This window comes from Eptatretus burgeri, chromosome 14 (genome assembly GCF_056783735.1).
Source record: "Eptatretus burgeri isolate ZD-2024b chromosome 14, Ebu_testis_v1, whole genome shotgun sequence".
Taxonomy (NCBI): Eukaryota; Metazoa; Chordata; class Myxini; order Myxiniformes; family Myxinidae; genus Eptatretus; species Eptatretus burgeri.
Genome location: NC_140974.1, coordinates 58,310,245 through 58,335,513, shown reverse-complemented (window position 1 = coordinate 58,335,513; position 25,269 = coordinate 58,310,245). Strand labels below are relative to the sequence as shown.

At 44.4% G+C, this 25,269-nt stretch overlaps 1 protein-coding gene across 1 annotated transcript in view; it reads right to left on the bottom strand.

The window, feature by feature from the left end:
* Positions 1–306: 306 nt before the first annotated feature.
* Positions 307–25,269, bottom strand: part of LOC147013322 (uncharacterized) — a 68,887-nt gene continuing 43,924 nt past the window's right edge. The window contains exons 2-3 of the mRNA XM_085853477.1: positions 1,488–1,627; positions 307–1,340 (exon numbers count right to left, since the gene is read on the bottom strand). Coding sequence (XP_085709603.1) covers positions 830–1,340; positions 1,488–1,627 — 651 coding nt within the window. The 3' untranslated portion in view covers positions 307–829. The remainder of the gene's footprint in view (positions 1,341–1,487; positions 1,628–25,269) is intronic.

The following is a 25,269-nucleotide window of genomic DNA, read 5'->3' as shown; positions in this document are numbered from 1 at the left end:
TACACTTCTGAATTATTTCACCAAACAAGGGACAAGCGAGGAAGAGGATGTTACCTGAGCGGAACTTCTCTTTAGTGGATTTATTGTGGAACATAACTTGCCCATATCAGTCTCAGATCATGCTGGACCTCTATTTCAAAAGATGTTTCCAGATTCAAAAGTTGCTTCAAAGTATGGATGTGCAAGAACAAAAACTTGCAAGATGTGCAAGATGTGCAAGAACAAAAAAAAAAACAAAAAAAAAAAAACAAGAACAAAAAGCAAGAAAAAAAAAAAAAAAAAAGAACAAGAACAAAGAAGAAAAAAAGAACACTGGTCAACAATTTTTTACTTTCTGAATGTTGTCTCGATTTCTACAAGTGAATTAGGGTATTCTGGCACTGCTGAATCAGGAAATGGCATCCGTTTCTCTCCATCAGGTCAGGTTTTTGTGTTAAGTTGATTTGAAAAAATCAGATCTTGTGACAAAATCAATTACATTTTTGTGGCATTATCAGCTGATTTTTGTCAACACATATCATCCTAAACATGTTTTTAAGAAAAAAAAAATGTTTTGCCAACAACATTTATTGATTACATGATAGAAACATCGATTACTGTCATCTGAATGGTGGGCATTGATAAAGGTAAGTACAAGTAAATTGCATGTTGCGTCACCACTGTTCAAACTTCAGGGCTTGAACTTCCGTTTCTTCGAACTCCTGGAATGTTCAGCGGCAGGGAGGTCTCTCTTCAGATTCCAACAGTAGTCAGCCATCATGACTGCGTCCCAGCGACCCTGATACCTGGTCTCCATCTCCTTCATGTCCTGATGGAATCTCTCCCCCTGCTAGTCACTCATTGAATCCAGGATCTCAGGAAACCGGTTCATATGAGAAAATAGATAGTGCATCTTGATGCTCATGTTGCAACCCAGGTTTCTGAAAGCAGTCAGCATGTTGTTGACAAGTTCTGCGTAGTTTCTGCCCTTATTGTTGCCAAGAAAGTTCTTCACTACCAAAACAAATGTCTTCCACGCTTCCAGTTCCACTTCGTTCATTGAGTTTTTGAACTCTGGATCTCTGATGAGCTGACGGATCTGAGAACCATCAAAGATGCCAACTTTCAACTTCTCCATGGTCAATCCTGGAAAAGCCTGGCACAAGTAAGTGAAGCAGTCACCATCTTTGTCCAGAGCCTTGGTGAACTGCTTGATTAAGCCGAGCTTGATGTGCAGCGGTGGGAAGAGTATTCTGTCTCTGTCCACCAGAGGGTCGTTGATGACGTTCCTTTCTTTGCATGGCACCAATTCCTCCCGCACAGGCCAGTCCTTCTTCGTGTAATGCTGAGCACGGTCCCTACTATCCCACATGCACAGAAAACAAGGGTACTTGGTGAAGCCAGACTTTTGTCCCAACAAAAAGTTCACCATCTTCAGGTCAACACAAATAAACCACTTATGCTGATCATAACCAATTTTCTCCAGCACGTACTTCACCGCTTCATACTTCTCCTTCAGTGTAGTCGAGTGAGCGATGGGTACAGAGGCAAACTGGTTGCCGTTGTGTAGCAGAACACATTTCAGTGATCGCTTGCTGCTGTCAATGAACAGTCTCCAATCTTTGGGTTCGTACTGTGGCACTCCAAGCTTGAGCAGAAGCGCATGTCATAAATTGGCGCATGTAGGTATTGTACATTCTTCAGAGTTCGTTATTTCAAGAAATACAACTTTTTGCATCACATTATTACAAAATCTGCCCCATTAACTTTAGTTTTGATCCACGAACTTTATGCTTTGCCTCACCAATTTTGGAAGATTTTGAGGTTTTATGACTTCAAACTGATCCCTTTTCGACATAATCACCCAGAACTATCGTACCTGAATACTTCTTGTCATTAAAATAATTATTTCCAATTAAAACAATTATTTGACATGACATTTTACCCCCACCAACTTCTTCTAAAATGCTCCACACATGCGTACATGTGAACAAAAATGTAAAAAACGACATGTGGCCATATCTCAAAAACTTGACCTGATTGAACAAAACTAATGTGAGTTTTGGATTCAGCGCATCAGATTCGTCCTAAATCAGCTTAAAAATGCAGACAACAAATTTGTTGTTGACCAGTGTAATTGGTGAGTTGTCAAATGTTACTGCTTCATCTATTGCCGATATTGCTAGACTAGCTCCATTTAGCCTAGCTACAGACGGTAGCAATGACAGTGGTGAGGCCCAGCTATATCCTGTCCTGATTTCGTACTATGACAACAGTGCTGGGATTGTGAAGCAAGGTTTGCTAAGTTTGCCTGCGTGCAAACAAGATTCCACTGGAGAAAACATTTTCAAACTGCTTGATCATGAGTTCAGTGACAGGAAAATTCCGTGGGAAATTGTGTTTCCTTTTGTGCTGATAATGCCTCTGTCATGGTGGGCAAGCACAAAGGAGTCGCTGCTTATATCCACAAACAAAATCCAGAGTGCTACATCATGGGATGCCCTTGCCATATGATGCACAATACGGCCAAGAAGGCGGCTCAGGCCTTACCCATTGAATTAGATGACTTTCTCATCGATATTTACTACTACTTGGACAAAAGTAGTAAACGCGTCAAAGGAGTGAAAGCACTGCAAGAACTCTGTGATGCCCCGACACACAAGATTCTGAAGCATGTCGCAACAAGGTGGCTGTCCCTTGGTCAGTGCCTAGACAGGCTGATTGAACAGTGGGAGCCACTTCGCCTCTTCTTCAAAGAAGAAGTACGAAGAAAAATGCAACCAACTGTAGCCAAGACTCTAACAACGAGCAAGAAGGACGGCACTGTATCTACTGCCAGTACTGGCACTGCAGGATCAAGCACTAGTGGAGCAGCATTCACCACTACCACTGCAGTATCTGCTGCGAAGAAGACAGCAGGGACAGCACCAAAACCAATGCTGAGAGCAGGTAGCATCACCGGCCCTTCATCACGTTCATCTACAAAGCAGATCCCTTCAGAGTCGAGAAAGACTGTGATAGTCCCATCTACAGGCAAAGAAGGACCCAAGTTAAGTTCTGCTTTTGCCAAATCACTTGACAGAAGCTCAGCAAAACCTTCGAATCAGAGGTCTTCTTCCTTGGCTGCACCTACCTCAAGCTCTCTCCTCAAACGTAAAATTGGATCTGGTACTACGAGTCTGACCTCTTCTGCTGGCAGTAAACGCAAGTGTGATCGCCCTGCGGCTCAGTGTACTACGAGTTCTACAACTAAAAGCGCATCTTCCTCAAACACTGTGCAGGAATCTAGAGAAAAACGTGTCAACAGGATGTTCTTGTCTCCACAAACAAAACTCTATTGTTTCTTCCTTCGATATGCTAACAAGCCTTTTGAGAAGGGGAATCTTCTGCTCCAAAGAGACGAACCCTGTATTCATCTCCTGCACGGAGAATTGAATGGTCTTCTGAAAGATATCTTCGTACGGTTTTTGAAACCATCGGTGTCATCGGTTGCTCTGGTAAATGTACCCTTCTCTGACAGAAATCATCAGAAGAATGATGAGGACCTCATGATTGGGAACGATGCCAAACTGTATATAAGGGAACAAAGGAGTCTCCAAGAAATCCACCTTCACTCTGAGTGAGTCAGACATCCAAGGTTTCTTCAGTGCAGTTCGCTCATATTATGTGAAAGCCTGCAATTATATCTTCAAAACCTGGCCGCTAGATGATGAATTAGCCAAGCATGCTCAGGTGCTGGATGTTAAGCTACACCAAGAAGTGGGGTTTGACTGTGTGGAGTTTTCATCAAGAAATTCCCCTGTCTGTTCAGTGGCGGTGATAGTGACATAGACAGTCTTGAGAGTGGAATTCGCTCACTACCAGGCAGCAGCCTCCATAGCTGCAATTGCTACTGAGACAGTGAGAGTGGATGAGCAGTGGCATCGGATTTCACAGCTCACAGATCCCTGCACTGGTGCCAAGAAGTATCCTAATTTGAGCAAAGTGATGAAGGGAATCTTGGTCATTCCTCATTCGAACGCATCATGTGAGCGGGCACTCAGTCTTGTACGGAAGAATCATACTGAATTTCGTCCCAATTTGAGTGTCAAAACCCTGGAAGCTCTCTTAATTGAAAAACTAGCTCATAACACCCCTTGCTACCAGAGAGAATACAGCAAAGACATAATCAGAAGGGCTAAAGAGCCACACAGCTGTCACTCAGCAAAGCTGCCATGGAAAAAGCAAGCAGCAGTAGTACCAGCCAGTAAGGTAAGAAAAATATTGCTTCTTTTGTGCTTTTTGTTAATCTTTGATTGTCCCCTAACTTACTAATATTAACATACATGTAACATTAAAAAGTGCACAATTTTCCCCTTTTTTTGTTCAAAAAGTGGGAATTCTTAACATGTTAAATGCTCCAAAATAGGGCTCAGAGGGCACTAGAGAGCGTCTAGAACCCCAGAGCTTCCAGGGCCCTAAGGCGGGCCCTGGACCCCGACGCAAGGGTCGAGCGCTCCGCGCTCGAGATGTGCGCTTCACGCACATTATTTCGTGTCGGTTGAAAATCCTCCCTAATTCTGATTTCCAAAAGTTGGCATCTCTGGGAATGGACTTTACAGCTGCATTCAGTCACCTTCTGAGGTTCTTTCACCTGACTATCTTGAAGGCAATGCAGTACCAGGTTTATTTGTAGATGTGCTGCTTCCTGAACCATGTGGTATATACAGTCACTTCATTCATAAAGGAGTAGTTTCGTAGTTTTTTTTCCCAGAATCATTGACTTCTCATCCATGCTGGCCACTAGCATGTCGCCATTGAACATCGTCACCCTTTCTGGAACTAACATGGGCACTGAAAGCTCTGAGCAGCACATATGGTTCCTTTGATCATAAGGATTATCTGAGATCATCAGAGAAATTGTCCTTTGCCATCTTCTTCATTTGTATGGAGCACAAGTCTGCAAGGTAGTATCATTAGCTGGGAGCATGGCTGTGCCACTGATGCAGTGCCCTCTATCGGTTAAAATAGGAATTTAGATTTTGTTAGATGGTGCCAGCAATAACTCGCCTATTCTTCATGAAGGACGCCGGAGGATCTGTTACGTCCACCAACTAATGCTGGCAGACTGGACACCCAATTTAAAGTCAATAAGAGGGACAGCACACACATCGATGAATTACCCTACTTGTGAATCACCAGGATGACAGTTTATAGCTAGGTAGGGATTCGAACCCACGCAAGACAGCTTAGAGGCAAGTGTGCATGCCTCGAGGCCATCCTGCCAGCCTTTCTCTACCCATTTGGCTGCAAATGTTGGTGAATATTGCAATATAGCCCCGTGCACGTAATCTGAGCTAGTTCCTCCACTCTTGGGTGTAATCCTCATCATCTTCAGCACCAGGCCTCCATTGCTGTTCTCCTGCCATCCTGCATGCTGCTATGGCTGGTAAAGTATTAATGTGATTCCCACCCCCATTAACCCTTCAACCATTTTACTTGCTCGTTTCAGTTTCCTCCTGGTCCACTTTTCCTGTTCATTAATTCCCTTGATATTTGTCCCACGATCAGTTGTTCTGCCTTGCTCTTCCATTCCACGAGACTTCTTCCTGTGAAGAAAATAAATGTCTACTCTGACAACCTTCTCTCCTCTCTTTCTCTGTTGTTCTGGCTCAGGTGTTCGTTCGGCAGTTGTCAGCACTTCACTTTCTCCGACTAGGTAAACCCCATTTTCAGAGCACTCTTTTCTTGCAGGACCATGAACGTCCTCTTGAATTTGTCCAGCTGTCGTCTTGGTTCATTTGGTGGTCTTCGGTGCCCTGTTATGTTCGGCAGCTTCAATTAGATCATATCTACGCATCATGAATCACACAATGGAAAACTTTGCTTTCTTATTTGTCCAAAGTGCAAGTCATGCCCAGGAGATTTGCAAGTTCTTTTCTGATGAGCATCCAAGGGGTGAGCCAATTGGCACCGTCATTGGACGCTCTGTGCTTATACCAAGTACCTTGCAATATACCTGGTCACAACTGTGAGGAGAGTTTGCAGTTATGAGTTGGCTGTGCCCGGATGGGTTTGAAGGTGGTAGAGTCACGGCTGTTGAAGGGAGTGGAATCACGGCTGAAATACAAATCCTATCCAGGTTCCTCCTGATGACTCCATCTTTGCTCTTTGCTTATTCGGGTTCCTTCTGATTACTGCAATACAGTATTGGTTCACGAGTCAGTAAGTGACCACTATATTCGTTATTGGTGTGTGTCGTCTGTCTGTCTGTCTGTCCCGAGCATAGCTCAGTGGATTTTGATCTGATACTAATAAAATTTTGGTGGGAGGTTTATATCATGATCTAGTTGTGTTTTCCTGAGAATGGGCCTAGTGCGCCCATTATGGGTGGAGCCACGCCCAAAAAACATGTGTTTTTAGGGGGTAGCCGATTTCAATTTACATCTTCTCCTCGGGGGTTTGTCGAATCTGACAGGGGTTTCGGTATTTGGTTAGCCCAATGGCACCTGAATAGCCCCACGGAGCTCGATTTTTTTTCATTTTCGTCCCAAGGTCAAGGTCACGAACTTAGAAAATTGCGAATTTTGACATAAAAATCATACGACCGCCCAAACTTTGAGAGCTAGGATGACAATATTTTTTATGCATAATCTTGAGGTTATTCCCCACCAAAAATCTTGAAACCATTTTGCTCTATCTCAAACACCTTGCCCGTGGCGCCCCCTTCAAGTTTGTTTTTACGCTGATTTCATCAAAGTATGGATAATTATCCGAGGAGTGCAAAATGCCATATAGCCTATATGACATTTTATTGTTCCTCGAATGTTCCGGAGGAAGTTTTGCACCAAAGGTCATAATCCTTGACCTTTGACCTTTAAAGTTCACAAAGGTCAAATTTTCAAAGTTGTGGGAATCGAAACGGGTTTTCGACCTTCTTCGGTGAACTTACTCCAATAAGCTATAGCACGTATCCTGTTTCCTTATTTTAATGTCCACAACATTGTTTTGTGACCTTTAAAGGTCATGCAAAGGTCAAATTTTGAAATTTTAACGAAACCGAGTTTTCGACATTTTGCAGCTAATAACCCGTCACTCGTACCACATCATATTGATCATTTTTATAACTTGGTCAAAAATTATCACATTGTCTCATCCTTGACTTCTGAAACAATCTACATCGTCAAATACCGCTCGTGAAACATTGCCGTCTCCAGACTTGTTTGGTCTTACATTTGATTATTATGTTTTTACCATATCCTGATGTTGTGTGGACTGTGCTTCCCCACTGATAGACCTTTGGTAGTTTGTACTTGTTACTGCGTTTGAGCCTGGGGAGTAACTGTTGAAATCTATCTATTCGGATTCTTCCCAACATCTTTGTTGTTTGTTCCTTTCACACCTCATTCTACTTTTTCACATTTCTCTTTGTTAGCCCCCTGTGGGACATCATCCGAAACGGGGGTGTTCTGGATTTGGTCTCGATGTTCGTGTCCGTGCGTGTGTGCATCTGCAACCATATCTCAGACATGTATGGACCGATTTTATTCGTACTTAGCAGAAAGACAACACATGGTGGTGTACATAAGCATGTCATTTTTTTTTCTTTCCGAGATCAGATTCAAGATGGTGGACTGGCGGCCATTTTACTTAAACTTTCCCCAACCATTTCTCTGACATGCATGGTCCGATTTTGTTCAAACTTGGCACAAGCACAGTACACAATGGCATACTCTGGCACCTCATGTTATTTTGTGATCTGATCAAAGATGGCCGGATGGTAGACTGGCGGCCATTTTAGTTGTACATCTGGGTTAACTCCACACAACAGAGTTACTAAAACAACGGGGGCGATGACATTTTATGTCTTTTTCACTTGTTCATTCTAATTCTTGCTTTTTAGGTCATCTCTTTGAGCATGACCTAATCATATGGGTGTACATGTCCTTCGACCCGTCTGTCCTTTGCCAAAATGACGATTTTCAAATTCTATCTTCTCCGCCATTTCTCAAGTGATCTTGAATTTGATTGTGGCATATGAATCTATGGGACAATATCTAAATTTGGTCGGGCCGGATTTTCGATATTCGCTTTTGTTTTCGTGTCACGTGACTTCAAAGTTGGCAAAAAATGCGAAAATGACGATTTTCAAAATCTATCTCCTCCTACATTTCTCAAGCGATCTTGAATTTGATTGTGGCATATGAATCTATTGGACAATATCTAAATTTGGTCAGGCCGGATTTTCGATATTCGCATTCGTCTTCGCGTCACGTGACTTCAAAGTTTGCAAAAACTGCCCTACCTTCAGGAGGCAATATATTTTCTCGCAGAGATGACTGTCACTCCCGCACGGGGGTAATTTTTCTTTATTGGTTCACGAGCGCTAGCCAGAATGACCACTATATTCGGTGTGTCTGTGTGTCTGTCTGTCCAGAGCATAACTCTGTGGACTTTGATCCGATCTTGATGAAACTTGGTTATGTGTTCGATATCAATGTCAAGTTGTGTTTTCCTGGATGAGGGCGTGGCGACGCACATTGTGGGCGGAGCCACGCCCAAAGAAATAGCCATTTTTAGGGGGTAGTCGGATTAAAAATCTATCTTCTCCTTGAGAATTGACTGAATGGAATGGGTTCTTCGGTATTTGAATAGCAAAATGAATTTTCTAAAACTTGTCGTTGTCCGATTTTTCATTTTCGGCCCAAGGTCACAAGGTCAAAAACCTAGAAAATTGCAAATTTTGAATTAAAAATCATACGACCGCCCAAACTTTGAGAGCTAGGATGACAATATTTTTTTTTGCAAAATCTTGAGGTTATTCCCCACCCTAAGGTCTTGAAACCATTTTGCTCTATCTCGAACACCTTGCCCATGGCGCCCCCTTCAACTTTGTTTTTATGCCGATATCATCAAAGTATGGATAATCTGAGGAGTGCGAAATGCCATATAGCCTATATGACGTTATATTGTTCCTGGAATGTTCCAGAGGAAGTTTTGCACCAAAGGTCATAATCCTTGACCTTTGACCTTTAAAGGCCACAAAGGCCAAATTTTCAAATTTGTGGGAATCGAACCGGGTTATCGACCTTCTTCGACGAACTAACTCCAATGAGCTATAGCACGTATCCTGTTTCCTTATTTCATGCCCACAACATTGTTTTGTGACCTTTAAAGGTCATGCAAAGGTCAAATTTTGAAAGTTGTTGAACGAAACCGGGTTTTCGACATTTTGCAGCTAATAACCAGTCACTCGTACCACATCATGTTGATCATTTTTATAACTTGGTCAAACATTATCACATTGTCTCATCCTTGACTTCTGAAACGATCTACATCGTCAAATACCGCTCGTGAACCATCGTCGTCTTCAGACTTGTTTTTCTCTTTCTTTATATCTATTTGTCTAAGGAGAAGTGAATTCTTGCAGAAAGTTGTCTGTGAGGCTCACTTGGCTGCCCCTGGATGGGTTTGAGGGTAGTGGAGTGGCGGCTGAACCCCGAATCCTATCCAGGTTCCTCCTGATGACTCCATCTTTACTCTTTCCTTCTTCGGGTTCTTCTGATGACTCCATGGCAGTATTTGGTCTTACATTTGATTGGCATAGGCAGGTATACACGTACTTTCCATCAGTCTGTCTCTCTTGGAACTGTTGCAAGAAAAATCCTCCAAATGGGTATCTTTTTATTACGTATGCAAATATGGCCTGATTTTTTTTTTTAAACCCCGCCCCTCGATGAGATCAGATGCTCATCATTCGAGTACATGTTTATTCCCCTCCCTCTCCTCCCTCCCATCACTCTCCTCCTCCTCCTCCCTTCCCTCCTCGCAAACTTATTTCGTTTCTCTCTCAACTCATTTTGAACGTTCCTCCTCGCTCCTAACATCCAACTCTCTTCCTTCCCTTCTTTTTTCCCACATCCCAAACCCACACCGATACCCTTTTACATGTATAATAAATATATGCTGCTTAACTATCTGCAAAAGCATGCGCTTCGATTGAAGGTGTCACGGAAAGAATGGTTACCTGAGAGCTGCGTTTTGGCCGTTAGTGTGTACCCAACTCGTATCCACCACCCAGTGCCGATACCGCCAAGGGCTCGGCTCTGACGGGACGGCGTGTAATTGTTGGTGCGGTCCATATGGCCACCTAACGTGGCGCCTTTGTTACATTTTGGAGCGGTGATTATAACAAATAATGCGTGAGCATTGCCACCTGCCTCCCTACGCTCTCCGCGGGCCCGAGCCATCCGTCTTGGCTGATTGTGGCTTTTAATTTAATTACGCCCTGTGCTGAGGCCTCATCAATAATTCAGCGGCACCAATGAGCCTGTCACCGAGCCAGCGGGGTGCGCATCGCGCAGTGACGCGGCCGGGCTCGTGTGGCTCGTGCGATCACAGTCCCACTCGCACGCGCTTCTTCTTCTTCTTCTTCTTCTTCTTCGTCTTCTTCTTCTTCTTCTTCTTCGTCTTCTTCTTCTTCTTCTTCTTCGTCTTCTTCTTCTTCTTCTTCTTCTTCTTCTTCTTCTTCTTCTTCTTCTTCTTCTTCTTCTTCTTCTTCTTCTTCTTCTTCTTCTTCTTCTTCTTCTTCTTCGTCTTCTTCTTCTTCTTCTTCTTCTTCTTCTTCTTCTTCTTCTTCTTCTTCTTCTTCTTCTTCTTCTTCTTCTTCTTCTTCTTCTCCTCGGCGCTCATTGGTTCGTTCGTCTCCGCTCGTTTTCATGACGCTTACTCATTGGCTGTCGCTCCCACGCGCCCGATTCGTCTTCCGTTGATCGAAACTTGTACTTTGGGTTTTGCGAGTTGTCGACCTGCGACTGTCGCATCATGATTATGTTGACCATCCCGACATTATTTTCCCTCCTGACGCAAAATACCTTGCTGGTAGCCTTCCAACATCTACCCAGGAATTTTTATCAAGCTTCTGAACTATTCACAGCAAGGTGCAGCATTAGGGAGCACGGCGTGCCGAAGAGAAAGAGTATACAGTTCGTCCCGTGTCTTTCTCCCCGAAGCATGACGCTTGGACAAAATGTATCTATCCAATTCCGGTTATATTCTGTACACATTATTAGAAACCACATGCACAGTATATGAAAGGGGGCACGCATCTATTTATTACATACGCCCACGCGCCAACAATTGAGAAAATGAGAATTATACAAAGGAAGAGAAGAGAAGGGAAGATTAGTTGGTGTCCGTTAAAGAGCCCACAGTGTCCTTCGCGAAGAGTAGGCGAGCTATCGTCGGCACCCTGAACAAATTACAAATTCCTGCCGTAACTTTCGTTGAACGTCAGGCCTGGCCAGCTGGTTCGTGAAAGACTTGGCCAAGCTTCCCCTGGCCAACCGCACAATAACGAGGGAATAATTGTGGCCGTCAACGAAAATTAAGAGGAGAGAACAGGGTAGCGGAATTGAGAGTAGTGTAGAGAGAAGGATCTGCTGTATATCTGTATATCTATTTGGGGTCTGTTAGCGTTCAAGCGGCGGAAAGAGGCATGAATCGAACATGTGAGCTGCGGTGGATGAATTGGATGACCACCATCCTTGGAAAATGCAGTGTCCCTGTTACCTGCAGTGTACTGCAGTTCATTTGTCTTTGGTGATTCTTTTTAAGTATTTGAAACAGCGGGCAAGGCTCCTGAGAGCTCGGCCTGTAATTCCAGACTCTTTATGCATATATATATATATATATATATATATATATATATATATATATATATATATATATATATATATATATATATATATGCATGAGCCGAGGTGGTTAACCCTCGGCTTAATCAAGCGTGTCAAATGTGGTCAGGATATCGGCAGACGTGGCCTTACTCCTTAGTAATGATGTAAATGATCGACTAACGGTGGTGGAACGACAGATTAGTTCGTGTGGTTCAGCACCCTGCCCATTGAGTCAATGTAGGTTGGATTGGCTTTGTGGTGTGGGTGGAGTTGGAGTCGTGGAAAAGGGGTGGGTGGGTGGGTGAGTGAGTGAGTGTGTTTGTGAATTGGGTGACGAGTTGGTTGGTGTGGATGTGGCACATGTGTGATGGGCCGTTCGGCCGACTACCCCTGCGGTCTTGTTTTGTATGCAGCAGAAGGCTGCGGAGTGGCATCATTGGATGAGTGCGTGGCTGTGCCCTCCGCAGGATGGGGCAGGAATTTGGAATTTGTTCAGGGTGCCGGCGATAGCTCACCTACTCTTCGTGGATGACACCTAATGCAAGCAGACATTAACGTCCAGCAACCAATGCCGGCCGAGAGCCCACTCATGTGTTGAGACCTCCTGAACTGTGTTCTTCTTATAACTTGTGTCTGACTAATTACGAAGTAGGAACAGGGAAGGTCACATTTCCACCAACTTGGGTATAAGTTACATGTAAATATCGCCTGTGTGACTTTACAAACCGTGCCTGAACAGAGGTAGTGTAAATTGTAGCGAAAACCATCATATCAGCCAAGGGTGTTGAAATCAGCCTGGTGTTTGCTTAATGGTTAAGATGGCCACATTATCATTAAGATCCTAAGGTTCTTGAGTTGAGTTCGAGTTCTCGTTTTTTTACCCATTGAATTAACACCATGTGGGGTTGACTCAGCCTGTCATCCTTATCAGGTCAGCGAGTGTCCTGGTAATAGAGGCACTGCATCAGCGGCACAGCCGCACCCCCAGAAAATGATGCAACCAGCAGCCTCAGACTGCACACGATAGCTCGGGCGTTGAAATGAAGTCCTGCAACCTGCAATTCATGCAGTTTCTTGGAAACCAATGATTGAAAATCACAACAATGTGAAGTATTATAAGTATTATTATTATAATTATTATTATTAATCACGTTGAACGTTTTACGTCACACTTCAGAAAGACATTTATGGTCTGTAGTGAATATGTGTGAGTTACTCTGTACAAAGTTCACATACACCCTGATGTGGGTGAACCCGGGGAATCATTTTCAGAGCATTAGTCCTTGGTGGGAGGAGGTTGGAGCTTGGGGGTTTGGGAAGCGGTGGGATTGCAAGGGTTCGTAAGTAGCAGTCCACGAGCTAATTTGTTTCAAAGGATCAGCACTTCTCGAGTCTCAAAAGGATGGTGTTGTCTCGTCTGGGTTTGATTCGGAACTGTCATCGGTCGGAACAGGGTGTCGGTTGAATGACAAAGTTTTCATCCCTTGGATGGATGTTAAGCCTGCTGTTCCATCTGCAAGCAGTAGCTGGTGGACGTTGAATATCTTTTTGCGAAGAGTCGGGTGAGTTATCGCCGGCACCCTGAACAAATTGCAAATTCCAGCTCCAACCTACAGTGGGCACTGCATCTGCTGCACAGCGCACACTCCCAGCAATGATACCACTGCAGCCACGGGTGTGCATGAGAGAAAATAACTGTGGGATGGAGGGAAGGGCTTTTGGAGTAATGTATCCACAAACTATGGATCCCAGGAAATGCATACAGGCAGCTCTCTGCAACTCTTGACAAACTCTTTTTGGGAAGCTCAAACATTGGTGAAAGATTTGATTTGATGAGAATGACCCTTCCCATATTCATACTGGTGTTCTTTCATGCCCGTTTGTCTTTCTCTCTGCGATTTATGGACAAACTACTGTTTGATAAAGTGGTAAAATCATGAGAAAATTGCAAAAATCATCATCATAAAATGCACGTTATTTTAACATGGGTATGGTGTGCAAGGTTTAAGTGTATGAAGTTGTGGAATCATTTTTTCTCCAAATCTATTGTTCATCACAATATAATTGGTCTATGACGTATATGGGTATGTAATTGTGGGCGCACTGCCTTCGCAGCCATTGGTTGGACAGCTGGCCCAACTCCACCCACAATTGTAAGCTGGAAAAAAAAATCATAGTCCGTCATTTTGTGGTGAAGACCCAGTAGGTCTCAAGCCTCAGGCGTCAGCCCATTTCCCAGTGCAATTGGAATGATCAGAGCTATGCAACCACAATGTATCTGCGCATAAGCAGTAGGCAGGCAGATTCTTGCTTCAAGTATATAACTCGGGTTATTTTATAAATTATTTTAGGGAAGAATTGTGGCAGCGGTCTGTGTCCTATCCACCACCCAAATAAAGGGATGAGCAATTTGTATTACATGAACGGCATTCGGGTAGAGCGCATATACCTCTGCCAGACTTTACAGGTTACGTTTTGTACCCACTGATATGCCGGATATAGATCCTGACCTTAACCAAAATCTAATCGGCTTTTTATTGTCACCTACCCAATTCATCCATCAAGTTTTGTCATAATCCGTCTATATGTTTTTGAAATATCGTGCTATGTATCGTTTTTAGCCTGATCTCTCAATTGTGAAGAATCACTTAAAAATTATAGAATCGAGATCCGGATCTTCAACAAAATTTTATCAATTTATCCTTGTCACACACTCGACCATCAAGTTTTTGTCCATCAAGTTTTGGCCAAATTCAGCCATAACTTTTGGAGATATGTTACTCACTAACAGACAGACAAACAACTGAAAAATCACTCACAGAGTGACAACTTGGCAAAACAGCACAAAGTAGAATGGTACTCGGTAGAGCGCATACCTCTGCCAGGTGGAACAGTTCACGTTTTGTATCCCACTGATGGGCTTAGTCCGAACCAAAATCCAATCTGCTTGTTCTTGTCACCTCTTCAACTCATCCACAACTTTTTGAGATATAGTGATATATTTAGTTTTTGGCCATATCTATAAATTTTAGAAATTAGGCCTGTATTGACCTTTTGACCTAAAATTAATTGATCGTTGAGTTCAGTGACCTGACATGAAAATGGTCTTCAAATTTCAAGTCAATCGGATGAAAATTGAGGATTTTAGAAAATTTGGCCCAAATTGGCCTTTTGGCCTATCTTGACCTTTTGGCCTATGTTTACCTCAAAATTAATAGGTGGTTGAATTCAGTGACCTGATATGCAAATGCACTTGAAATTTCAAGTTAATTGGATTAAAATTGAGGATTTTAGAAATTTGGCCTATGCTGACCTTTTGGTCTATGTTGACCTCGATAATAATAGGTGGTTGAGTTCAGCGACCTCAAATGCAAATGGTCTTCGAATTTCAAGTCAATTGGATGAAAATTGAGGATTTTAGAAAATTTGGCACAATTTGGCCCAAATTGGCCTTTTGGCTGATGTTGATCTCAAAATTAATAGGTGGATGAATTCAGTGACCTGATATGGAAATGGTCTTCAAATTTCAAGTCAATCAGATGAAAATTGACAATTTTGGGTTGATTTTATGGCCTATGTTGACCTTTTGACCGAAGATAACCTCAAAAGTAATCGGTGGTTGAATTCACTGATGTGGAATGCAAATACTGTTCAAATTTCAAGTTAATCGACTGAAATCCTGGTGTTGGCTTAGCGGTGGTGGCTTGGGATCCTCGGGTCCTGAGTTCAAGCCCCGTTTACCGCTGAATGAACACCACGGGGGTTGACTCAGCCTGTCATCCTTCCAAGGTCGACGAAATGAATTCCAGTGTAGCAGCCAAAAGGCTGCACATGAAGGGAAGGGGTATTGACGGATTTATTAAAAATCTGGTATCGGTGTGGTGCAGGCATGATGGGCTGAATGGCCTCCTCCTGTGAAAAATTTGCTTGTAATTCCTTATAAAATTTGAGGATTTTAGAAAATTTGGCTCAAATTGACGGATTGGCCTATGTAGACTTTTTCAGTCGACCAAACTTTACGAAACATCAATGCAGGCCGTCGCAGGGTCGGTGACATTAATCTCTGAAAATTTCAGAACAATCGGTTGAGCAGTTTGGGCTGGAGGCGAGCAGACAAACACAAACAAACACATAAACAAACAATTGGAGGCGATTGACATACTTGTCAAAAAAAAAATTGGGGCCAAGGAAAAAACAAGGAAGACGTGTGCATAGCAAGATACTTGTGAAATCCAGGTAAACAACAGTTGCCATGGAAACATCAATTTGGTAATCTATCTATAATTCCAGCAATCTGTGTGTGTGTGTGTGTGTGTGTGTCTGTCTGTCTGTCTGTTTGTCTGTTTGTCTGCGACCGCCGTTTCTCGACGACCACCGGTCCGATCTCATTGAACCTTGCCAGGAATATTGCCGGGGACCCCCGGATGTGCTTTTTCGAGGTTTGATATCGATCGGACGAGCGGTTCCCAAGTTACGGCCATTTATCTGTCGACCAATGACAAGACACGGTGCTATGACGTCACGAATGACGTCACAATTAATGTTTATTTACTTTTTTTTTTTTTTTTGCACGATTGACGGTCCGATCTGATTGAAACTTGCCAGGAATATTACTGGGGACCCGCGGATGTGCCTTTTCAAGGTTTGATATTAATCGGACAAGCAGTTCCCAAGTTACAGCCATTTATCTGTCGACCAATGACAAGACACGGTGCTATGACATCACGAATGACGTCACAATTAATGCTTACTTATTTCTTTATTTATTATAATTTTTTTTTTTTTTTTTTACACGATTGACGGTCCGATCTGATTGAAACTTGCCAGGAATATTGCTGGGGTCCGCGGATGTGCCTTTTCGAGGTTTGATATTGTTACGTTTGAGGGGGGGTATGCATTCAAAGGGTAATTAGGATGTTTAATTAGGTATGCCATGCTGTTCGAGTTTACCAGGATCTCGATGTAATAAGTAGCAATTCAGTGGTGATAAGTTGTCTAGTAAATGTTCATTTCTTCAAGGGGGAAATGATAATTGTCACGTAATTAGATAGGGACACGGGATAGGGTAAGGGTGTCTGCGTAAACCCCTTTTAGTAGTCCCTGGAGGCTGGCCGTGACATCACAGGACAGTGCAGCGGATGGCTCCGCCCCGTGATCACGATTGGCAGAAGGCGACGGCGGTGGGCAAATAAACGGCTCGATTGGAAGTGACGAGGACAGGAGGATAAAAAGGTTCTGTTCGGGGTTGAAAAGGAAGAGGAAGAAGATCGGGACAAAAAGATCGTGTTTTTTTGGTGTGGAGGCTGTTGCGCGGGAAGCGTACTTGTTTTGCTGATTCAATCGTGTTCTTCATCGTGTCTTGGAGCCTTGCTGAGCCTCGTGCCTCACCTTGGTTGGCTCTGGGGTTCTGCTGACTCGGAGTACGGGGTCGAACGGCAGGCGGACCTGCCTCCCTCTCCTGCTCGCAACTTGGCGCCAGAACTGGTTCCCTGGTGGCTGTGAGCGGACTTGGGCCAGGACCAGGAGGTCGACAGCACCACGGTTTCTCCTGCCCCCCTGACGAGAGCAAGACCAGCTCGTCCGACGCCGATCCAGGGACAGTTGCGTCCACACCACGGTCCAGCCTGACCACCAGAAATAGCTACGTTTTGTGTGTGTGTGTGTGTGTGTGTGTGTGTGTGTGTGTGTGTGTGTGTGTGTGTGTGTGTGTGTGTGTGTGTGTGTGTGTGTGTGTGTGTGTGTACTTGGCGCCTTAGAGGGTTTGAGATCTGTATATTCATTGGAATTGTCTGTGTTTTCCCCACGCCCGATCCCACACCATCCCGTCGAATCGCCCCGGATCCCTCTTCTTGCCGAGTCTTGTTATTTCTGGTTAATAAAAACAAATAAACATCATCAACTCAGTGAAAAGTGACTCGTGCCACCTTCCTCGTCCCGTTTGCGGTAGAGCGATTAGAACCGCCATGTTTGGGTAATAAATAAATAAACCGCCTCCATCGTTTCAGCTCATTCTACGTTGGCGGGACTGTTCAAGTCCCGTGGACGTCACAATATTAATCGGACGAGCGGTTCCCAAGTTACGGCCATTTATCTGTCGACCAATATCTGCGAGAGAGGGGACGGGAGAGGGGGGAATGAGAGTGGGGGCGGGAGAGAGGGGCGAGAGAGGAGGGGGGAGAGAGGAAGGGTGAGACTAGGGGGGAGAGAGGAAGGGCGAGACTAGGGGGCAAGAGAGGGGGAGAGAGAGGGGGAGAGAGAGGGGGATGAGAGTGGGGGGCGAGAGAGGGGGGGCGAGAGAGGGGGCGAGAGAGGGGGCGAGAGAGGGCTGCATATACTGGCACGCACCTACGGGCCCGTACGAGTTTGGAAAATTTGATCTATCAAGTGTTTTACATGATGGAATGTTGTGCATCACAAATTTGGTTGATGCATTTTCTAATTAATGCTGGATCATTTTCTAATTGATCCAGCATGGTCCGTATCCTAACTTAACCGGCACATTATTCCCAACGGTCTGTTCTTTTTAGCCGGGACGTCCTTGGCAGTGTCGCTCGACTGTACCTGATCGGGTAAAGTGATCCAGTTCGGACAAGGCATACCGAGGGCATGTCCCCCAGTAATTAGATCACGTGGTTATTTTTTAGGTAACCGGATAAACTAGATGGAGGATCTAAGTCATGTGGTTGAGTTATTGGCGTTCACTGTCGGTTAGTGACCCGCCACGTCATGGAATTATCCGTGTGCGACGGCCTGCAATTCCAGGGAGTCTGGTGGGAACCCGAGATAGCTTCCCCCCTCGTGGTCTTCTCACCCGACCCCCGGCCCACAACAATATACACGTACAACGCACGTGTACAAATAAGCTGTGTAAGTTTCAATCTGATATCTTGAAAAATTCCTGAGGTTTGGCAATAATAAAATCACAAAAATATCCCATTTCATTATAATGGAGTGAAATTGTTGTCATGGACAACATTTTCTCTTTGCCATGTGGGACTTTTCTCCATGCCATAAATCAAGGTGAGCAGAAGTTGAAAAAAGTAAAGATAATTTAATTAATTCATTCATTTTGTGCCCTCTTAGCTTGGTACTGAGGTGGTTTTGTGACCTTCAAGTGTTATTGCAGCAGGCCCTCAGTTAGAATGTCTAACAGGGTCTATGGGGTTTTTGGGGACTAAGGATTATAGCCTTCTTTAAGTGGGTTATAAAGGGGTCTTTAGGTTAGGGTTATAAAGGGTCGAAGAGGTCTTAAGGGTCTTAAACTGTCTTGGGGTTATAAGGGGTCTTTGGGGGCTAAAGGGCTTGAGTAGCCTTTAGGGTCTTATGGGTCTTGAATGGTCTTTGAGGTTTTTAGTGGTCGTGGGGGTCTTGAGGGTCTTCAATGGTCTTCAAAGGTCTGGAAGTTTGAAAGGTTTAAAAGGTAAATTCCAGTTGCACATAATTAATAGACATATCGTCTCACCGCTTCACTGTGTTTTTCGTTTTTAGCTCGCCTGTTCGAAGAACAGAGAGCTATAGCGATACCCCCAGCATGAGCGTCAGCGTGAAAATGTTAAAGTTTTTGGTGCAAGTTATTTTTTCCTTTCTAATGTTTTTATCTACCACACTATTTTTTATACGCCCGATATATATATGTATATATATATATATATATATGTATATATATGTATATATATATATATATATATATATATATATATATATATATATATATATATATATATATATATATATATATATATATATATATATATATATATATATATATATATATATATATATATATATCGGGGCGTATTATGTGTCGTCCGTCCGTCCATTCCTGTCCGCACTCTAACTCCCAAAGTTTTAAGCTTTCACGTTTCATATTTGGTACATAGGTACAGACTGTGGAGACAGTGTGTCGCGACATACGTTCGTCATCTAAAGTGGTTGCCATGGCAACCAGGATGCTGTTTTCCATCCGTTCCTATCCGCACTCTAACTCCCAAAGTTTTCAACTTTCACGTTTCATATCTCGTATATAGGTACAGACTGTGGAGACGGTATGTCGCGACATGCGTTAGTCATCTAAAGTGGTTGCCATGGCAACCAGGATGCTGTTTTCTATGCAGTAGCACAATTCTGTATATACCTTCTTGTTCGGGCGTATATTGTGCTCACTTGCGCTCTTGTTACTGATTACAATATACAAATACATATATTGCTTTAAAATTATTTGGATCAGACTTCACTGCAATACTTTATAAAAAATATTAATTATTGGACGAGTCTTTTAAAAACGATAAATGTATAAACATGCGAGCATTGGGTGGCTTTGACACCAACTCTGGTTATATATTGTCACAGTTTTGGAAATGTACATTGGGAAAATAATTCATGTACACGTTGGATTCCCGAGAATGAGTTATTTCATTAATTTGTGGTCGGTAGACCTTTGCCCTTTGTCCAGTGTTTTTGGGGTGAAATGCGTTGAGGTTAGTTTGTGTATTCCTGGTGTGACGTTCCCCTTCTCTGCCCACTTTTAATCTCCTAAATCTACCAACAATCCACTTCATCAAACCTCAATTCAATAATCCCTCCTTCATCCCGTTTTTCTTTCCTTCAACCCCGTAGTCAGTTTATTTTCTTCCTCCGGTCATTCTGTATCCATCTCCCTCACCGTTCATCTGACTCTTCCCTCTTTTATTATTCACCACCAATCACCTGTTCATCCGTCCCTCACCATGATAAACAATTAATCCTCCAGACTGGTACCGAATTACTTTCCCACATTCTTGCTTCCTGCATTTCTACATTTGTCACGTGGGACAATGCTTGTCACACACCCACACAGTACAAAGGAACATTTGCGCACGGGGGAGGGAGTGGGAGTGCTCCCTCTCTGCATCCGTGCCGAGTGGGGCAGGGGGGGGGGTGCCCCTGGCCATCAGGCGTAACAACACGGGGATTCTCCACAGCCCCATCGCTGCACCCGCCCCGGCAGATGCGCATCAATGAGGAAGATGCTCACATGACGTTTGATCCGTAAAAACCATGCCAGCCAAGCCGCTTTAAAAGACGGAACCCAAGGGCGTTCGCTGCTGTTTTTGATACCCTGGGTGCTGTTATTGATGCACAAAAGGCGTGAGTACATCTCCGACTGCCTGTACGGGAGATTGTCTGCCAGAATGCAGGTCGCACTGGACCCAGCTGCGCTGGGATACGAGGCGCAGGAGAGAGTCGTGCCGGAGCCATAGGTGAGCGGCCGATGAGCTTGGGGCGCTGTGCGGTCCCTCGGGGTGTCTTGCATCTCCCTATACACTCACACCACATGCTTCCACTACAGCACCACCGACATTCCACTGCCCATCTTTCCCATCCTAATCCCCCTCTCCCAATATTTTGCCCGACATAACCCCGCATGATTGCGTGAGGGAAGGGAAGTGTCGCCCCCACACTCCGTCCACTCTGCTTCTTTCTCCTCAGTTCTTCTCATCTCCTTCTCTGAATGAATGATGACACCTGTCTGTTTTCTAAGTAAGTCTGTATAAGGGGAATACATATTAGGGGCAAGTCTGCTTTTCTGTGTCTTTTGCCTTTTGCCTTTGTTTGATGATTGCCTGCCTGTGTAAATCAAGATGCTTGTTGCTTGTTTGTTAATATGTGTTTGATGATTGCCTGCTCGTGTGTGAAAATAAATAACCGTTTTCTTTAAACTGTGCCTCGTTCATGTCCTTTATTTCATTGATCTGCCAAAGCATGTTCATAATAGATAGACAGGAAGTTTTTTCCCCACTGATTAGCTCCGCTGATTAGCCAGCACTGCACTATCTGTTCCGCTCTGTGGTGAGACGAGTGTGCGCTGAGTGCACGATCCTTATTTGAGGTAATTAGGTCACCAACAGCGAACACAACATAATAGCCGAGAGGACCCTGTTCGACCTAATTATCCCAACCGGCGTGCATGGCTCTTTAACAACCCATTGGGCCGGAGAGTTATCCATGGCCGGTGACCTCAGGGTTAGAGGGCGAGCGGCGGATCTGGCAACCAATCCGTGGACCTTGTCCGTACTCGAACCCCAACCCTTAACAATATACAGATATACATCGATATCAAGTAAATCAGTTGAAAATTGACGATTTATGTGACCTTGACCTTTGACCAATTGATCTCAAAAACAAAAGGCTTCAAGCTTGTCATTTCCTCGACCAGGTGGTGAAGTTTCGTGAAGATTGGAGTAAAAATATGACCTGGAGGCAGGCAATTGACAAACAAACACAGACAGTATCCATCCATCCATCCATCCATTGGGACCATACTCTGTGCAGAGAGTTGGTGCTGCCTAAGCAGTCTCCTTGGCTATTGAACACAATCCTGGACGGGTCACCACTCCAACGCAGGATACCAGCAAGCTGGCACTCATTTTGCCGACCTCGGAAGGATGACAGACAGAGTCAACCCCACCTGGTATGAATTTAATAGCTAAGCAGGATTTGAACTCAGGATCCTCGGGTTCCAAGCTCACCACCCGAACCATTAAGCCAACACTAGGCATACAGACAGTATAACAGACCAGAAGGGTCACCTGTCATTTTAACGGGCTTTTCTGCGAGTGTTTTTTAACCGCCATATAAAGGGTTGTGTGATTTAAACTTCCCAACCAATTCCCTCTACCTCTATGTGAATACAATGGTTTTTAATTAATCCGAGGAAATTCCGACCCCCGTTTACAGCAAATGCCCCTCTTCGGAGTGTTTATGCGTGATGACGCCACAGATGTCCGATTTGAACGTTGGTGAATGCGGTAAATGGTGAGGATCATTGCGGTGTTTTGTGTGTTTAAATGAGACTTGTTGAACAAGCCACAGAAATATATCTGTCTCCCGATGAAATGCACTTTGACACAACTTGCTAACGACGAAGCAAAATGGCATGGGTTTCTAGGGGTACAATCAATGTTGTTTTTTTTTCTTTGCCAGATCGAGGCTCATGGAACAGTGAGGTGACAGAGCGTAATGCACTGAAAGTGGGTTAACAGTTGGACACAATGAGCAATGGAATGAACGAACAGGGGAAGAAGAGAGAGTGAGGAGGGAAGGAAATGCAAGAACTTGTAAATTGTAGGCTTGGGTCAGGTAGGGTCGTTGGGAAGTAAAATATGACCATTTTGGTGGGGATGGACGATAACATGCGATTGAAGTCATGGGGAAAAGACAAAGCGTGGGAGAGAACACCCTCAGGAAGGCAGTTTCACAAATGGGAGAAGAGAGACATAAAAGAGTTGAGGTATGCATTCAGCCTGGATTTTCGAAGTTTAATCAGGAGGGAGTTACTGGATGAGTGCGTGCCTTCCGGAGTTGCTTTGGAGGCTCTGGGGGCTGAGAGAGCTGAGGGAGTTAGACCAGAGGGACGGGTGGTTTAAAATAAACAAGGAAAACCAGAGAGGGACCACCTACCTGTCTTTGGTGTGCCAACAGCAGACCTTGTGCTTCGGAGTCATCGTGGGAGGTTCTAATAACATTGAGTGACTTCGATTCCACAGAATCCAGGAGAGACGGGTGTGATGGTGGGGCACCAGCTCATCGAGGATAGCAGTACTCCAAGGAGCTATGGACAAAGACCTTGGAGGCAAATTAGACAACCATTAATCCAAACATGAAGGAATGAATGAAGGTACATTTGTCAACTTCATACTGTAGTTAAGACTTTTGCATATGTTTATCCCAAAGCACCTCCCCTGTAAAAAAAAACCCTTCAAACAGACTAGGTTTTGAAAAATCAGTGGTCTGCTTCAACACGAGGTCCTCACACAGGAAGTGGTTGGGGTTCACACTCGAGGGGACTTTGGATCCACACTGCAGGTGGACTTATAGAAGCCCTAACAGCACCAGGTTTTTTTTTTTGGGGGGGGGGGGGGGTTTGTCACTTGGATGATTGGGGTAAATGAGACGAATTAATTAATTAATTTGTTGTACACAGGTGCCAACAGTCGGGCAGGTACGCCGAGGCGTAACTTTGGAAACACGCGTGTGCAGGTACGTAAGGAGGCTATTAACCGTTCATCAGCGTTTTGGTAATGGCACAATCTGTTTAGCATACATGAAGGATGGGATATTTACACTGTGTCTCATCAGGCAAATTAACTGCCGCTGATTAGCGTGCGTGGGATCTCGCCAGTGCTGCACTCATTTGTGTGATAATGAGCCGTGTTAATCGCTCGGTAGCACACCTACGTGTGCTACACACAAACACCCCAACAACACAGATAGGCGATGGATAATTATGAAACTTCAAAAAAAGAAAAACGACAAAACATGTACTGATGGACTGTCGCTGCTCAGTGTGACATCTCTGCATCGCTCACGGGTTCTCAAGGGTTAAAAGGAAGAACTGGATGGGGTTGTTGTAGTTATCCCTCCTGCATTGGTGACGCGTCTGCTCGATATCGTCGGCAGGCTCCACTTCTAATCCAGCGAAGATGTACGGGCGACTCTTCTTGCTGAGCCCATGAAAATACATCTGTTGTATAAATGCTCCAAGCGTTGTACGATGTGTGTTATAATCGATCGGATGAAGTCACAATTTCCTTGTGCGCTCCGCACGCCGCACTCGCGATGCGCGTTCATAGAGCTCCACCGTTGCTTGCGATGACCGCGCACAGCGAGTCACCACCGGGAGGGCCCAGTCTGGCCCTGGACGATGGCCTGGCCGGTATCGCGTGCCTGGAGAGACCGTGTGCCTAACAAAGATGACTGTATGTGGAGCGCGGCCAAAACAGATGCTGTTTTTCCATTTGCAAAATCAGAATTCTGGAAACATGTCAAAGCGTTGTCGGAGGAGGAGGAGGGAGGCAGCAGTTGGAAGCGATGTGCACACAACAGATGGTTTAAGCAGCGTGTCCAAGGGTCAGGCGTGTGCTTTTAGTACCGTACATCTTTGCCTGCTCTACATATTGAGCATCACAAAATACGACAGCCGTTGTTCTTCTATGATGACGTGTTGATATTTTCACAAGATACCTCGTCTCCCTCCAAGCAAATAACAAATACATTTTAAACCCATTACAATCTCATCTAAACTCACGTTGTGCATGCTTCTTGAACATCTCCAAATTGCAAGTGTGCAATGGTGTCAGGAACAATACAGATGAGGAAAGGGAATATTGGAGGAGGGTAGGGGAGTGGAGTGCAGACAAAATGGTGAGAAAGGAGGTTGTGAGGAGGTAGGAGTAAGGGAAAGGGAAGAGGGGTACACAATATATAGAATGGGGGATGGGGATGGGTAGAGGTTCAAAAATCCATCATTGTTGCATCTTAGGCCAAATAACATGTAGATTGAGCCTATTCCATGCTCAGCAGCAAAAATGAAGAAACTTTTTTGATTCCGTTTCCATGGTAGTTTGTGTATTGTGTCATACTAAATTCGTCATTTCTATCTATACACTCTAGCTAGTTCACCGACGGCCCTAATTCCCCATTTTGACAATCACAAACAGTATGAGGTGGTGCGGGTAACAGTTTAGAGCCTGTAAAGTGTTCGGTCCCCCCCCCCCCCCGATCCCTTGCGGTGCGCCCCCGCCATCTGCCTCTCTAATCTTCGCTCCCCTAACCCGCTCCCCCCGGGGATCCGGGCCTGTCGTGCTGCCTCACT